At 34.0% G+C, this 17,063-nt stretch overlaps 1 protein-coding gene across 5 annotated transcripts in view; it reads right to left on the bottom strand.

The window, feature by feature from the left end:
* Positions 1–264: 264 nt before the first annotated feature.
* MTF2 (metal response element binding transcription factor 2) overlaps positions 265–17,063 on the bottom strand; it is an 85,717-nt gene continuing 68,918 nt past the window's right edge. For 4 of the 5 annotated variants that reach the window (XM_032638431.1, XM_032638423.1, XM_032638407.1 and 1 more), the window contains 6 exons: positions 10,499–10,566; positions 8,741–8,911; positions 4,830–4,935; positions 4,664–4,716; positions 4,447–4,551; positions 265–2,705 (listed from right to left, as the gene is read on the bottom strand). In XM_032638431.1, the coding sequence (XP_032494322.1) occupies positions 2,348–2,705; positions 4,447–4,551; positions 4,664–4,716; positions 4,830–4,935; positions 8,741–8,911; positions 10,499–10,566 (861 nt within the window). In that variant the 3' untranslated portion in view covers positions 265–2,347. The remainder of the gene's footprint in view (positions 2,706–4,446; positions 4,552–4,663; positions 4,717–4,829; positions 4,936–8,740; positions 8,912–10,498; positions 10,567–17,063) is intronic. The other variant, XM_032638414.1, reaches the window with a different exon arrangement.

Below are 17,063 nucleotides of genomic sequence, written 5' to 3'. Positions count from 1 at the left end.
AGGAAGATATATTGTCTTTCAAGTATAAAGTGTACAAGCTGCTAAACATAGTTTACTTCTTTACAGGATCATTTAAGATGAACATTCAATAATTATTAATATTTATTTGGGGGACAAGTAGAAAATGAAAGCAAAGTTTTATAAAGATTAATTCAAATGAACATATTTACAATGGAACTAGAACTCCTTGTCTCCCTAGCTAAATAAAAGTCGTCATCTACTGCACCAGTGTGTATTTTCAGGCAAATACAGAAGCAAAACTCATTAGCTCTTTAAAAAATACACACATTTAATGTTGGTCTGTTTTAATCTAAGTAAAGCAATTCCAAAAATACAAACTGAACATCAGAGCCATGTGAACCACCATGATAAAATAAAACAAACATTCACAATAATTACGTCTAAAGACAGTTCAGCTTAATAAATCATCTTCCAAGTATGCTAAAGAAAGAATTACTAAAAATACTGCTGGTGTTCAGTTAGAATTAAAGGACTTTGGGAAAAATGAAATAATATGATACACGTGGAGTGAATAAGGTTACACGGGATTTACATTTTCCATTACCCCTAGATATAAACAAACATTCAAAATCAACACAAACTCTGTGTGTTATTCAAAATATTGCAGCTGCAGGAAAGGCAACTTTAAATTAATAGCTAGGGGAAAATCAAGTTTTGGTGGAGGTAAACAGAAGTGACAGTTCTTAATTTGCACTTTTGTAAAGCTCATTTATACCTGGCCAACCAGGAACCAAATGCAGGACTACGAAGTTCTCTGCTTCTTTTGGCTATAATGTGACAAGAAAAGGTCATCTTTTGAAGATGTTTAAAGAAATAAAGCAACTTTCTTATAAACAGTCAAATAATCAATCAATGGAATAAATAAGTACTAACCCACATTTTAAACCGCTCTGTAATCACTACACTTTACATATTTTTCATTTTGGTGGCAAACTCTCCAAATTTTAGGCTAAAATCCACCAATCACTTTTAAGAGTAAAATGAATAGCCACCAAAATAAGAATATTCTTCTGTTTACTCTTTGGCTAAAAAAGAAAACAAACAAACAAAACAAAACAAAAAGAAACAGAAGACAGCTCTAACACTGGTGCTAAAAGAAACTTGTTTTTCTTTTTTTTTTTTAACACATGTAAAATAAAGTTATCAATTTAAATCTTGGTACGCTGTATAAAAACAAGAGGTAATGTTGTAATAAAACAGCAGTTGTCTCTGCAGGCAACACACTGTTTGTTAACCCTGTGCAATAAAATACTTTGTTCATACTACACTTACTCAACATGACTAACAGTTACTACAGACATTTCAGGAATCTTCACGGGACTCCTATAGACTTACTGTTAAAACTGAGAGACATTTACAATCATAATGTGCCATGAAAACTTGAAAATGTTACTTCTAGTAGGAGATAATATTCATACTATTTGAATTTGTTTTAGGTACTGAACAGCTGAGTTACAAGGACTGAAAGTGAAAAGCATTCGAAAAAGCCCATGAACACTGTTGTTCACACCCTTCTTCAGAACACACTAAACTTGTCTGACACATTTCTCTTCATACATAGCAAGCAACAGCACCCAATAAAAGCCTGAGAAGAAATGCTGCTGTGTAAATACTGCAACTATTCCTGAAAAAAGAATTATGGGATATATACTCCAAAGCTGCCCATTCCCATAATTTGTATTGCATAGGTCACATAATCAATCACACACATATATATACACACGTGTGTATATATATGCACATGCAAAGAATATATTAAGACGACAATGAAGTCTAGTCACAGAGCAATTTACAGGCTCAATATATTTTTTACACTTTGAAAGAAAATTTCAATATTTTACAGTCTTTTAGTAGGCATTATATACACTGCACTTTATGAATTCTAAAAGGTATTGAAATAAATTTTTTCCAACATTTTGGTAACAAAACAGACAATGTTTCTCCAAATACTTGTGCTATCTATCTACATGATAAGTTTGCTCTGATAACCACTAACCACAAAAACTGACTCAATGGAATAATTAGAAAAATTATCTAACACCATGCATTGGTTTGAATCATTTTTAATATCCTATCCTAGAAACATTCTACAAATCTTAAGATTTAAAAAATTAAGTCTCTGTTCTGATTTTTAAAAGATATCTTTTTATGACAATATCCATAACATTGACAAGTACATGTTAAGGCTAGTATTATCTCCTTAAGTGACTTTTTTTTTACCTTTTTTTTTTTTTTAAGAAAGATAGTAAAAGCCAGACTCCTTTAGGGCTTTGAACTGTACCTACAGAAAATGAGAGTGCAGTGAACATAATGTTCAGTCCTACAGTCAGGATGCAGTTGCTCCTTCCCATTCCACAAGATACTGCACCTTTCCATCAAGTGTCACCCGACGAGCCAATACTCGGTATTTTTCACCACATGCTATTCTACCTGCAGCACCAAAATAACTGGTAATGGAGTTTTTTAGATGATTGAGTTGTAACTCCTGATCTGCTAAGTTATTCAAAATCTCTGTGTTGAGTTCATCAAATTGGTAATCTTCTTTGCCTTCATCATCCTTTACAATTTCTGAGTTCTGAGTCTGGAGTGCTCTTCTTGGAAGACGACCCCTTCTCCTCCGTAAATGTGGTATTGCAGCAGGCCAAGATCTTCCTGTACGAGTTCTTTTTCTGGAGTCAGATAATCTATAGAACAAACAAGGCCATAATTGTCTACCCTTGCTGACATTAAAAATCAGCCAAATCAAAACAACAAATGCTATATAAAATGGATTATCACTCGCCTTCATTAAATTCAATCACCTTCTTGAGGCTGACCTTTGAAGAGCTTTTCTTCCTTAACTATGTACTATTAAGCTTAAAAGAATCAGAGGAAATTTTTGATTTATGAGGCCAACGAGGCAAATTCTTACCAAGAGGATTTGTAAGTCAGGTCTTGTCAACGTTTTTATCATTAAAAAGAAGACAGTTCATTCATTCATTCATTCATTCATTCAATGCAAGAAACATTTAATAAGCACCTACTACATACAAGACACCTTTCCATGTGCTTAAACAGATGGCAGAACTAGTATAAAGATTCTCTTCGTTACTAATTCTAGGCCTACTGTTAAGTAAGAAATAAGCCTAAACTAGATGTCAGGGTACCTTGGGTCTAGCTCAATATGATATTGGCCAAATTTAAATCTCTTATCCTCTGTGTTCTCTTAAGTGAAGGGGCTGAACTAGACAATCTTTGAGTTCAGAAATATAATGATTTTATAAAACAAAGTCAAAATATAGCATAACAGGGGCTTCCCTGGTGGCACAGTGGTTGAGGGTCCGCCTGCCGATGCAGGGGACGTGGGTTCGTGCCTGGTCTGGGGGGATCCCGCATGCTGCGGAGTGGCTGGGCCCATGAGCCACGGCCGCTGGGCCTGAGCATCCGGAGCCTGTGCTCTGTGGCGGGAGAGGCCACAGCGGTGAGAGGCCCGCGTATCGCCAAAAAAAAATTTTAAAAATAAATAAATAAATAAAATATAGCGTAACAGCTAAATTCAAAGATTTTATAATCATACTGCCAAAGTTAAAATCCCAGCTCTGTATGCTTGTTAATAAACATGCTATCTTGGGCTTGTTACAAAAACCTTCTAAGTCTCAGTTTTCTTATCTGCAAAATGGGAACAACTCAAAAGATTGTTTTAAGAATTAAATAAGACGATGTACCAAAAAAAAAAACACCACCAAAATAAAGTATGAATGCTTGGCAAGAGGCAAAAAAAAAAAAAAAAAAAAAAAAGCTCACATTATTATTATTCACAAGTCATTTAAAAATGAGTTACATTTTAAGCCTTTAAATACTTAGAATTTTATATGATTTACAAGAGCAGTTTTTGAATTGTGAACAAAAATTAAACAAGACTAAGTATAAAACCTAGAAGCTCATAGCTCTGGCCCCAAGTAAACTAAACTTTTCTTACATGATACATCAAACTTCTGGAAAATGTTGCCCTTCTGAAGAGTTAGGTTAAATAAAATATTAGAGGGGAAGTCTACTACTGATAAAAATCCTGAGTTTAAAATCCTTTTATTAATAAAAGGATCTGTGTTCCTGATTCCAACTTATTAAAAAAAATATCCACACTTGCATATTAGAAGCATAAAAAGGTCTCACAGAAAACAGCACACCTATAAACACCAGGATACCTCTTCTCTGTGTACATAGCAAAATTCCTGACAAATGTGAAAATTTTAATGTCTGTGCTCTGAAAAGCAAAAATATTCAGATGAATATCAACAACCTAAGGAATCAACATATAGATTGCTTCTCAAAAGCTGAAAGACAAACTTGTATCACTTTCAATTGCTAAAAATTTATTTAATCACCACTTTACAAAGAAAAAGTCTAGAGGAAAATTAGTCAAGGATAATAACATAAAATATCTACCCATAATGCCTGGAAATACTAGACGAGGTAGTTTCTTTTGCACTGGAAGCACCCGTGAAATCCACATCTGAGGTATTGGATGAATGTGCAGTTCCCTCAGTTCTCCTGAGACAAAAGAATTTAAATGGTATAACGACTATATTACATAACAGTAGAAATATTAATTTCCCCCCCAAAAGAAAATTCCTAAGGTAGGAGAAAATAACTTTCTATTTACCCTATAGAACAAGGTAAATCCAAAGTAGGATTCTCTGAAATTGATTCCTTATCCTGGAAAATAAAAAAACACACCTAAAGCATGGTTTCTAAAGTAAAGATATTAGTTTCTCAGTAATTTCAAGCAGACTTCCTCTCTGAGAACATATGCCAATATATCCTCTTACCAAAGGTGGCTCAGCAGTCTTCTGAATCATTTTTCTTGTATATGGGCCAGGTGGACGACCTACAGACTTTTTCTTTCCTTTTTTTTCTATGCCATTGCTTACTTCCCTGAAACATAAAACCATTTATGTATTTAACCTCTGCACAAAGAAAACAAAAAGACAATGGACAATATATACTATCATAGCTCTACTTATGTGATAATTAGATTATACTTATATTTTTACATTAATGGTAATATAAAAACAACAAAGTTAAATCTACAAGTTTAGTCAAGTTCATAGATAATACATTCTAATTTAAATACTTAAGAGATATTTATATACAAAAGGTTTAAGAAAAAAGTTCTCTAATACAATTCTGAAAAATACATACCACCTAAATTTTTTTTAAAAAAACATAAAACGAAACAAAAAAATACTACTATATTAGATGGAAGATTCAAAAACTCCTTAAAGTTCAATTATTTCATTTAGGTTGTTACTATGTAGGTACTTGGGGGATGTTTCAAGAATTTACTATACTAAAAGTGATTACAAAGTTAGTAGTTAACCTCATGGAGCCAGGAAGTATCTATGTTAAAACAGAGTAAGTATAAACAGGGACATCCTGTGGGTTCCTAAATGATGCTAATCAGAAAGAGAATGAAGCCCGGGGTGGGAGAATGTAAAGGAAGAAGGAATCCTTCATACTGGGCAGGGGAGTCATTCAAGGACAAAATTAGAAAGATCAGGAAAACCATTTTTGAGACACAAAGGCAAATATCAAGCAATAGGAAGGGGAAAAAAGCAATAGGTCAAGAACATCTCTAATTAATAGAAGGGAAGAATGGCAAATATCAATACACAGAACATCCATTTCATTTATGCAACAAACATCTCCATATAAAGGGGATACTAACAATTGGAATACAAAGCCATTCCCTGTGCTAAGGGTTCACAATATAATTTGAAGGTGACAAATGTGTATACAAGCAGGATAATAAAATGGTTTAAGTGCTATAAGAACATTATCCAGGAACATTCAACTTAAAAACAAGGTAAAGGAACAATATTATATAATAGGCTAGAAAGAGGTGACTGGAGAAAACTAGGAAAGACTATCCCTCCACACACCAAACTAAGGTTGGGGAAAATAAAGGTGGAAATACAAGGAAGGAGAAAGTAGAGAAGCATAACTAGAACTATAATCAAAAGTTTCAAGGATAAGATGGATGAGGTATACATTTTTTTGTTTTTGTTTTTTGGAAAGATGATCACCATTAACATTTATAAAGGACATTTATAAAGGACCTTTATAACATTTATAAAGGATCACCATTAACATTTATCTGGGACCTATATAACATATATAGGTCCCAGAAGAAACTGAGAATACCTTCAGAGAAAGTTAAACAATTACCTGGTGGCATCAAAAGAAAACCTTATAGCTACCACAGACAAAGTGTCCTATCAACATCATGATAGGAATAAGAAAGATTGTGGAAATCTTTTTTCTAATTCATAATATAAGCAATTGTTAGCAAAAGATTAATAATAAAATTTGAAAGTGATAGGAATAAGTATTCTTTCCTTAAGAAAAAACAAACCCTTAAAGTAGTATCTACTTAATTACCAACTCAAATGGATATAAAGCACTGTCAACCCTCTGTAATTACATTTTCTTATTCTCCAAGATAATTATCTCATAGCTTGTATTTGCTCCTTAAATTTCCCTCTCAGCTATCTTTCCCTCATCATTTCACTGAGAAAACAGAAGTTACCAAGCAATAACTTTAGTCATCTTCCAAATGCTAAATCTAAAACAGAACCAGCATTTGTACCCACCTTTGCCTTTTACACCCCATTTCAACAGAGGTGTGTAAGTCCTCCTATCAAAGGCTACTCCCACATTTAGGCTCTAAATCCTGTCCCTTTTGGCTTCTCAAAGACTTTACAATATCTTCAGTTTCCTCCCCCTCTCCTATACCATTCTCTTCTCCACTGACACACAAAAACAAGTTACAATTATCTTCTATCTATTAAAAAAAAACATCAATTGATTCAGCTCCCATTCCCTTTACAGTACAGTAAAACTACTTCTGAGAGCTGATGATACATATCCTTTTCCACTTTCTTCCTTCTCTTTCAGAATTTTTAAAGATTATTTCCTTTCTTTCCCCTTTTCCTTTATTATCATCATCATCATCATTTTGAATCCACCCACGTCCCTTATTGTAGAAAAAGCCCAGTTTTGACACGTAAATTGGGCAGTGCTGGATTCAATCACACTGACCCACTCCCATCTGACTTCTACCTTTACCACTCAAGCAGAATTGTTTTTGTCAAGGTCACTAATAACAGAATGTTATCTAATCCAATGAACATTTTTCTCTCATCTTAACCTGCCTCTCTGCAACAACATTCAGTAGTTTAATACACCCACATCTTTCTTGAAATACTCTCCTTCACTTGGTTTTCATGACATCAAACTTTCCTGGTTTCCTCCTATTTCACTGATTGCTTTCTGCTAGTCTCCTTCATTTACTTCACTTCTTTCAAAACTCTAGATGATAGCAGGACATTATTCTGGGCCACATTCTCTTCTCTTCCCCTCCCTCTCTAGGTAATTTCATCCATTCTCATGGCTTTATAAATCAGCTTCAAAATTTATTATCATGTGTCCTGACCTCTCCTGAGCTCCTGATTTACACACCCAACTGCCTATATCTAACATCATCACCACTTAGATATTCCTCATAAGAATCTCAAACTCAATGAGTATGAAACAGAAGAATGCTTTATTCACCTTGCCAAAATCTCTTCTTCCAGATCTTGGTAAGTTACACCATCCACTAGTTGCTCAAGCCAGATATCTGGGCATTGTGTAACTTAATTTCTCCCTTCCTTTCAGAAATTTAATTTATTAGCAAAGCCAGCAAATTCTGCCTCCAGTGGAGATCTTGAATCTATTTTCTGTTTGACTGCTACCACCTACACCTACATAAGCAACCATTATTTATCTCTCACCTAGAAAAGTGAACGAGTCAATTTTTTCTTGCTTCTATTCTTACCTCTACTGATATCTGTTTTCCAAACAGCACCCAAAGAAGTATTTTTAAAGGATAATTCAATCTGCATACATCTTTAAATAGCTTCCCATTATTCTCAGAAAACAACCCAAACTCCTTATGAGACCTACAAAACTCTGTATGACCAAGCCCTACCCAACGTTTCTAGCACCTGATGCTATTCTCTAGCCCTCATTCACACCTCAGCAGCCTTCTGTGAGTTCCTAGAACATGCCTCACAGCTTCACACTTACTTTTGCTACCTGAAATATACTTCCCTTTGTTCTTCACATTGTTAGGTCATTCTCATTCTTTAAGTTTCAGCTTAGATACTATCTTAAATAGGGCTTCCTTAAGCCTCCTTCTTAAAGTAGACCCCTACATCTCTATCCATCCCGGTACAGTCTAAATCTGTTTGCTATTTCCTAAATGGTATTAGCATGATCTGTAATTATTTTACTTGTTTATCACCTTTCTTCCCCACTATAATGTAAACCCCATCAGGGCAGAAAGAAAGTCTCATTTGTTATTATATCTCCAGCACTTAGACAGTAAGGTACTTGATAAATGGAATGAATGAACAAACGAATGAGAAATGAACAAACAAATGAACAGGCCAGTACTTAAGCTGTTTGCTAACAAAATCAATAGGGCCTACTCATGGAAAGCCTTAGATCTAAACATAAATAAATAAACATCTAGCATTAACTCTTTGTACCTTGTCCAAGCAAGAAATTATAAACAGGAAAACAAATCAGGGTCACTGCCACTTGTACTTTCAAATATACTAATGAGACTAAATAACACACATTTTTAGTTACAAATAAGCTAATGAGAAAAACTAAGCCACAGATCAACTTTTACCTTGAATCAGGTATAGGTTTGGATGCCTTTCTGCCTTTAATTTTAAATTCATGGGAAGTTCCTTCAGGTTCTTTCTCTGCTTTGAAAGCCACATTTGGTGGCACAGGAGGAACACGAATTCGCAACCCAAACAAATGCTTCTTCTTCTTTATTTCTTTCCCAGACATAAACCTAAATTTTTAAAAAAAATTAACTAAAAATTAAAAAACTGAACACATATACATGGCAGACCCTAAGTTATAACTTTCAGATATAAAGCCTTTACACATGAAATCCACCCAATACTAGAAAAACTGACTTTTTGCCCCTTGCTTTCTTTGATTCTTATCTGCTCCAGAGCCAGTCCATAGTAGGATATGATGGGGGAGTAGGGAGAGAGGAATAGTATCAGAAGGGAGAAGAACACATGTCCATTTTTCTTCTTAAAATGTGGCATCCAACTTTTTAAAGTTAGAACGAAGAATAGAGAGTGGTGTCTTTTTAGTTCCAATATGTTTCTCCATATTTTTAGTGTCATCTGTCAAAAACATCTCAAACAAGGTTTAGGAAAAGAATAATTCTATTTCAGAGTGGATCTGTGAGGAGAGAAACCCTGGCCAGAAAGGAATCGGTGAAAGCACTGGAAAAGAAAATAGGAGACCAATCCTAGAGGCCCAGAAAATAAAAGGAGTGTCTGGTATGTCAGATCTGGAATTGGAAATAACCTGGAGCAGAGAAGTGACATTTCAGTGTGGGCCTGAGTTTCTGAAAAATATGCTCCTTAATCCTTTCCCAAAGTGCTTAGGGTTCTTATTCTAAAACACCCTCTTAGCTCTACTAGAGCATGCCTGGCCATAAAAACCACTACCAAGTGCTTACATTGTTCTTCCACTTTTACATAGGTTTGAGAAAGGGGAGCTCCCATTTCTACCATAACAGGAACAAATGTATTTCAAGCACACTAAGTTGGATTACAGAATTCATTGTCCCATAAAGTATTTTTATGGCACTGTAACTGCTCGTGGCTTTTTGAGCTGGCCTAAAGATCTAGCCACTTGTAATTGTAATACTTTTTAATGAGGAAATGTTGCTAAGTTCAAAAAAAGCAACTTGCTGCAAACAAAAATGTTATAATTCAATAGTTGGTTGGAACCAGCATATACATTTAAAAAATTATTTCTATTGCATTTTGAAAATATTTTTAAGAGACGCAGATATGCTGGTGTAAAAAAAAAGGGAAAGATCTATACAAGAATGTATCAAACAATGTAGCTTAATTATCAAAAACTTAAATCAAAAACTAATACTACTATTTATCAAAATACTACTAATTATCAAAAACTAATACTACTATTCTCTAAATGATGGCAATAACTAAACTTAAAACCACAGAAGACCTCAATCATTTAAAAACCCACATTCTCTATACTATATCCCCCTATCTTTTGCATATTCCTACCAGCTAGCAAGATTTTATTTTACTTTCAGTAGATTAAATTATAAAAACAAGTCATTATTGAGTATGCTTTTTCAACTGAACTGACCAAATTCCCCTGAGACACTGATAATGCCTCCCATCCACCATTCCCAGAGGACTGATCTTCCCTTCTCCAGCCTTTGAGAATCACTGCTTTACTCTGACTGAAAGAGAAGAGGACATTAAAAGGTTTAAAATGGTATGTACTAACTCTATAATCAATCCCACAATTCTTAATGCCATTATTCCTTATACTTACTAAATATCTCCCTCATAGGGATACATAAAATAAATCAACTTACATGGTCTTGTAATCATTTAATGCCTCCAGAACATGCTCATATCTTTCAGATTTTGGTGTGTCTGCCAGCTGTGAAGTATCAAGAAACAATTTAATGCACTATAATTTCATCAATTAGTAATACACAGGTGCCAGATAGAGGCAATGTGATACAGAAGAAAAGTGTACTGACTAGTAGTCAGATCTAAATTCTAATTCCAGGTCCTCACTGACAAGCTATGTGACCTAAGGCCATTTAACCTTTCAAAGCTGTTTTCTCACCTATAAAAAAGGGAGTATAAATCCTTCATTAGTTTCTTTACTAATACTTGTATAGCTCAAATGATATGCCTGCAAGAACTATAAACTGTAAAATACAATAAAAATGGGATTTTATTATTAGTTATCATTAAATTTATTTTAATTCTATAACCTGGGAAAGTAATAATACATTAGAATTACTTTAATATCAACCATAAAAGCTTCTAATAAATATTAACAGGAAAGAATATAAAAAGTAAGGAGAAATATGCTATTTTATTTCCCAATACTTCTAATACTAACGCAAACCAATAATCTCTATAATTTAAAAAAATAATGTAAATTTGGGGATTTTATTTTCATAACAATTATAGACTTTGGTTAGCCCTAAACCCCAAAATGGCTCAGTAATTTTTTTATCATCACATACCACTTTAAAATCTAAACATTCATTTCTAGAAAATATTCTATTTTGTTCCAGAAAGTTTCTTTCAGAGTCATTTCTGCCTTTTCTTCAAAGTTTAAAGACTAGGGCCCAACAGAAAAGCAATTAAGTTATAAAAGACCATCCTCAAAGCAACAAAAACTAAAAAAACAAAAAACTTGCAAAATATCACCACTGACTTTCAAAATTACTACTAGTAATTTTCTTTACCAGTTGAAACTCCCAAAGCTCAGAACTTCTTCAAGTAAAAAGAACAAACAAACCTGTCAAATAGAATATTAGAAATAGAAGAGACTCATAAAATCATCTATTTTTATTTTACAGATTAGTCAACAGATGTAAAGGTTAAATTGCTTAAATTCACACTGCTGGTTAGCTAGAGAGCTCGAACATGAACCCAAGTGACAATTAAGTACCTTCACTGAACATTCACTGAGAGCCCATTCTCAGTGTATTGGGTACTTAAAAAAAAAAAAAAAAAAGAGGAAAAGGCAAAGGAAAGGAAAGAAGGAAGCTGGTTTGGCGGTCATTCCTCTTAACCCTACCACACCTTCCTATTGTAATTTCTGAAGTGTCCAGTGATAGAAAATTTCTATTAAAGGAGAAATAATGGACTCAGGTTTTACAGTTGGAAAGAGACCCAAGATATCCATCTAATTCAAGTTTTCATTAATACTTCAATCCCTTTTATAGTACTGAGTCATGCAACCTTGGTTTAAATAGTACCACTAATGAAACCTAAAGAAGGAGCTCATTCCATGGGTGAACAAAACCTTCCTTCCTGGATTCCCTTTTTTATAAGACAGTTCTTCAAATATCTGACAATAGCTATCATGGCTAAGTATAAGATTAGATTAAAAATTTTAAGCAGCCCCATCACATGATTATTTCATATTAAGCTTGGCTAAATAATTCCATCCTCTTCCTGGTCCCCCACTGCCACCTCAACTCTAAAATCTTATTAGATGAACTGCTATCAAGCCAAGTATCCCCCATCATACGCTGCTTCTTCCATACTGTTGTTTGCATATTTAAGCCTAAAAGCAAAATTTAACAACTGTTGTTAATTTGATTTTGTTTTCAGCTCAGTGTTTGAGATGGTCTTTTCTCTTGATTCTGTCATCCTTCTTGAATTGAAGATAGAGAAAAAAACAGAACCCTGTGGCTCTCCATTAGAATCTCCCTCAAGAATATTTCCAAGCCATTGACTGCTTTTGTTACTATTACTCAATTAGTTACAAATCCTTTTAATTTTTATTTTAACCAGTTCACATTTCGATATCTTATGTGAAACTGAGTTATACTATGTCTACACCATGTGCATTAGCATTTGACGTAACAGTGTTGCTAATCATATCAAAAAAGAAACCAGGGTATTTAATGTGGTTTATTCTAATAAATTAATGGCATTTTTTCCTTATTGCCTGTTCTTTTTTTGTTTTTTTTTTTTTGCGGTACGCGGGCCTCTCACTGTTGTGGCCTCTCCCATTGCGGAGCACAGGCTCTGGACGCACAGGCTCAGCGGCCATGGCTCACAGGCCTAGCCACTCCGCAGCATGTGGGATCTTCCCGGACCAGGGCACGAACCCGTGTCCCCTGCATCGGCAGGCGGACTCTCAACCACTGTGCCACCAGGGAAGCCCCCTTATTGTTTTTTAAATCTTCACAAGCCATATGTATGAAAAATCTGCTCTACAATTTTGCTGACATTCAACAACAGTTTCTAATTTCTCAAATCCACTCCTTTTTACTTTTTGAAAATCACAATGAACTCTCTTTTTTCTTTTGGTACTTATTCTCTGTGGGTTCCCAGAAATTTTATCTGTAAGTTGCTTCCGCACTCCAGGACTGTTCTGCATAGGACTGTTTATTTCAACTCGCATAATGCGGTCAAGGGTTCCCTTTCTGTATTTTGAAAACGAAGACTGCAAATATTATAATGTAAATCAAATAAGCTGTATTAGAAGAGCATCATGTTCTAGATCTTCCATCTGACCACGAGGTTTATAATATATATCTTCAACAGAATAATCATTTTTGTTCCTCCCTCTACAGACACTAATCTCACACTATGTTTTCACTTTCAGGGTTGTATATTTCTGTACAGATATACATGCTATTATGTATAGTTAAAATTCTTCCCTTCAGTAAAATACATGCCTCAATTACCAATATTTAATTCCACACCACCGAGGCTTAAGTATGCCAAAAGCTTCAGTAATTTGTTTACCAACATATACACTGCATGCTAATAATATACAACACAAGGCCCCAAGTACTGCTTTTAACTAGATTTCTTATAATTTTCACTTAAAAGTATTATACCACCTCTACTATACTACATTTTCTCTAGCCAAAACATTGTTTCTGCCATAGTATTTCACTTGAATTTTACCTATGCTTTTCTCCCTACATCCTTCAAGTGAGGCAGCACTCAACACACTGCTCTCCTATCAACCTTTACGTGTTTAAAATTTAAGACCACAGTTAACAGAAAAGTGGGTTGTCCTTACAGAACTGAAATTTCAAATCACATTAGGAAGCAAAGACAAATGATAATAGGCAGATTCTAAAAAGTATTAATATCTCATTGTAACTCCCAAAAGCAATCTGATACAACCTCATTCTAAACACCTTATTGTATATAAAAACCTTAAGCAACTTTTATTTGGGATGTCAAGTGTTATATTACATAGTTTTACTATCTCAAAGAAAATAATTCAAAACACAGCAGTTTCTCAAATAGCTATACTCGGTCTGTGTGATAATCATTAAGGCACCAAGTCTCAAAGATGTTTAACAAGATCACATAAGGAAATGATATAAAATAATCACTGTGTTCTAATATGTTCTAACAATCCTAAAAATAATCAAGAAAGAACAAAATATATGATACATAAATGTTAAGTTTGCCTTTCAGTATGTAAGGATATAAAGTTGACCTCTGAACAACTGGGGTTTGAACTGCATTAGTCCACTTACGTACGGATTTTTTTTCACTAAATACATACTACAGTACTATACCATGGTTGGTTGGATCTGCAGGTGCAGAACTGCAGACAGGGCAGGGTGCAGAGGGTCAGTGCCTCTAACCCCGTGTTCTTCAAGAGTCAACTGTACTCTCTAAAATGTACTCTCTAAAATACACTCTCTAAAATTCTAGAGCAAACGTCTTTGTCATATAATCTATAGTCTGTATAGTAAGAACTGATGTTCAAAATGACTTGAGTGTTCGAAGGTACTCTAACCAATACAAGCATAAATCCTTTCACTTACCTCACTTTACTGTGCATCACAGATACTGTGTCTTTTTACAAATTGAAGGTTTGTGGCAACCCTGCCTCAAGCAAGTCTATCAGCTCCATTTTTGCAACAGCATTATTTTTTTTTTTTTTTTTTTTTGCGGTACGCGGGCCTCTCACTGTTGTGGCCTCACCCGCTGCAGAGCACAGGCTCCAGACGCGCAGGCTCAGCGGCCATAGCTCACGAGCCTAACCGCTCCGCGGCATGTGGGATGTTCCCGGACCGGGACACGAACCCATGTCCCCTGCCTCGGCAGGCGGACTCTCAACCACTGCGCCACCAGGGAAGCCCCTACAACAGCATTATTTTTAAATTAAGGTATGTACATTGCTTTTTAAAGACAAAATGCTATTGTGCACAACAGACTACAATGTAGTGTAAGTATAACTTTTATATGCACTGGGAAACCAAAAAATTCGTGATTCTCTTTATTGTGATATTCGTTTTATTGCAGCATGTAGCAGCCTGGAACTGAAACCGCAATATCTCTGAGGTATGCCTGTAATATACTTAGCATACAGCAATTCTCATGTTTGGAAAGTATCGTTGGCCCTCAGTATCCCTGGGTTCCAACTGCAGAAAATCAATCAGATACTAAGGGCCAACTGTACTACATCATTTTATATAAGGGACTTGAGCATCCTCAGATTTTGGTATCTGAAGGGGGTCCTGGAACCAATTCCCTATGGATATCAAGGGATAACTGTAATTAATGTTATTTTATAAAAAGATTTTGAATATAAATATAAACAAAAAGAAAATTTTATTAACCTAATTTTGAGTTTGTGACAAAATTCAATTTGCAATTCAATTTCAGGTAACCAAAGATTTACTACTTTAATAATTTGGAATAATACATTATTTGTATTATCTTTGTTTCTATTACCACAAACATTTAGAAGTAAACTAAATGAAAACACTGAAAAAATATTACTGACAAATTTTATGGTCTCTTTATCATTAAAATCTCACTCTAAAAACCATTTACAATATTAAGATGAAAATATTAATACAGAGGATTAAAACCTGAACTTTCATCTGTAAATAACTAGTCTGAGGATGAGATGACTAACCTAAGACGTCCGAAATATTTTCTTTTTTTTTAATGCAGAGCAAGAGCAATGAGAAGTGACTAGAAAGTCACTTGTTCTGATAATAAATTTTATGGCTCCCAAAAATGAAACACTCCTCAGAAAAGTAAAACTTTTCTGTTGTAAAGTTATATTAGATTGTAATCATGTTTTTACTTTTTAAATAAAAGAGATATATTTTTCCATTTTGGCAAAGAATAAGAAATTGAAATTTCTTATGTGTTAAGACATTATCTCATAGGTTACAAAAAATAAAACATGTACCTATTGCTGAAATAAACTTTTTCTGACATGTGTCAGAAATTTAGTTGGAACTGAGATACCTGAAATTCATAAACTGAACTCATTTCTTTAAAAACATCTAATTATGGTTTTTATTATTTTCTATTTTCAGCCTCTTTAATAGAATCTAAATTACATTTTTATTTTAATAAAAAATGATAGCATTTGAAATAAATAAACAACTTGAATTTGTTCGTTTGGGGTTTTTTTTGATGTGGACCACTTTTTTAAATTCTTTATTAAATTTGTTAGAATATTGCTTCTGTTTTTTATGTTTTGGCTTTTTGGCCACAAGGCATGTGGGATCTTAGCTCCCGTACCAGGGATCGAACGCACACTCCCTGCATTGGAAGGCAAAGTCTTAACCACTGGACCACCAGGAAAGTCCCAAAACTTGAGTTTTTATATGCATGCCCGCTATCTACGTGAAGTAACCAATGCAGAATTTAATCATGTAAAACATAAAGTGTACTAAAAGGAATATAGATGTATCTGCATATGAAGTGCTGAAAGAACCATAGCTAGAAAGAAAGCATTTCAAATTAATGTATTAGAACAATATTAAGATGACTATAAAGAACACTACACTTAACAATGCCTTTCACACTTTTTTCTCCCATTACTAATCAGTTCATTAAAATTTATCAAATTTACAAGTCACTCACTTTCTCTCAAGTCATCTGAAAAAAGCTTTTAACAGAAAACTTAATGAGTATTATATTCCAATTTCTAACACTCAAAACACCTTAGCTCAATTGATTTTAATATCTTTGATTTTAAAATCTAAGTATTCCACAGGTATTTATTTTATGCAACTGATCTACCACTAACTTTTAAATAAATGTGTATTATGCACTCCTTGATGCCCCATAAAACCCCAGAACAACAACAAAAAAAACTTGATATCTTACTTGATGTGAACCTTATAAACTGCCTCACGTCTAAAAGCTACAGAGGCAGAAACTCTTCCTAAATTTCAAATCAGTTTAGTTTTTACCTCAAAAAGTAATGCATGACTAATTCCACATATTATAAAACAAAAAATTTAATGTCCATATTTTAATATTTAATATCTGTATTTTAATAATTCTAAATAAATGCTAAAAACAAAGTAAATATTAAAGTTACTCTAGTTATTTTCTTCTTTGTGCTATTCTGTAGTTTCAAAATCTTCAATGAATATGCATTAATTTTTACATTGCTTT

The sequence above is a fragment of the Phocoena sinus genome, chromosome 1 (assembly GCF_008692025.1).
Source record: "Phocoena sinus isolate mPhoSin1 chromosome 1, mPhoSin1.pri, whole genome shotgun sequence".
Lineage (NCBI taxonomy): Eukaryota > Metazoa > Chordata > Mammalia > Artiodactyla > Phocoenidae > Phocoena > Phocoena sinus.
Note: the sequence above shows the minus strand (reverse complement) of the source record. Positions and strands in the feature narration are given on the sequence as shown.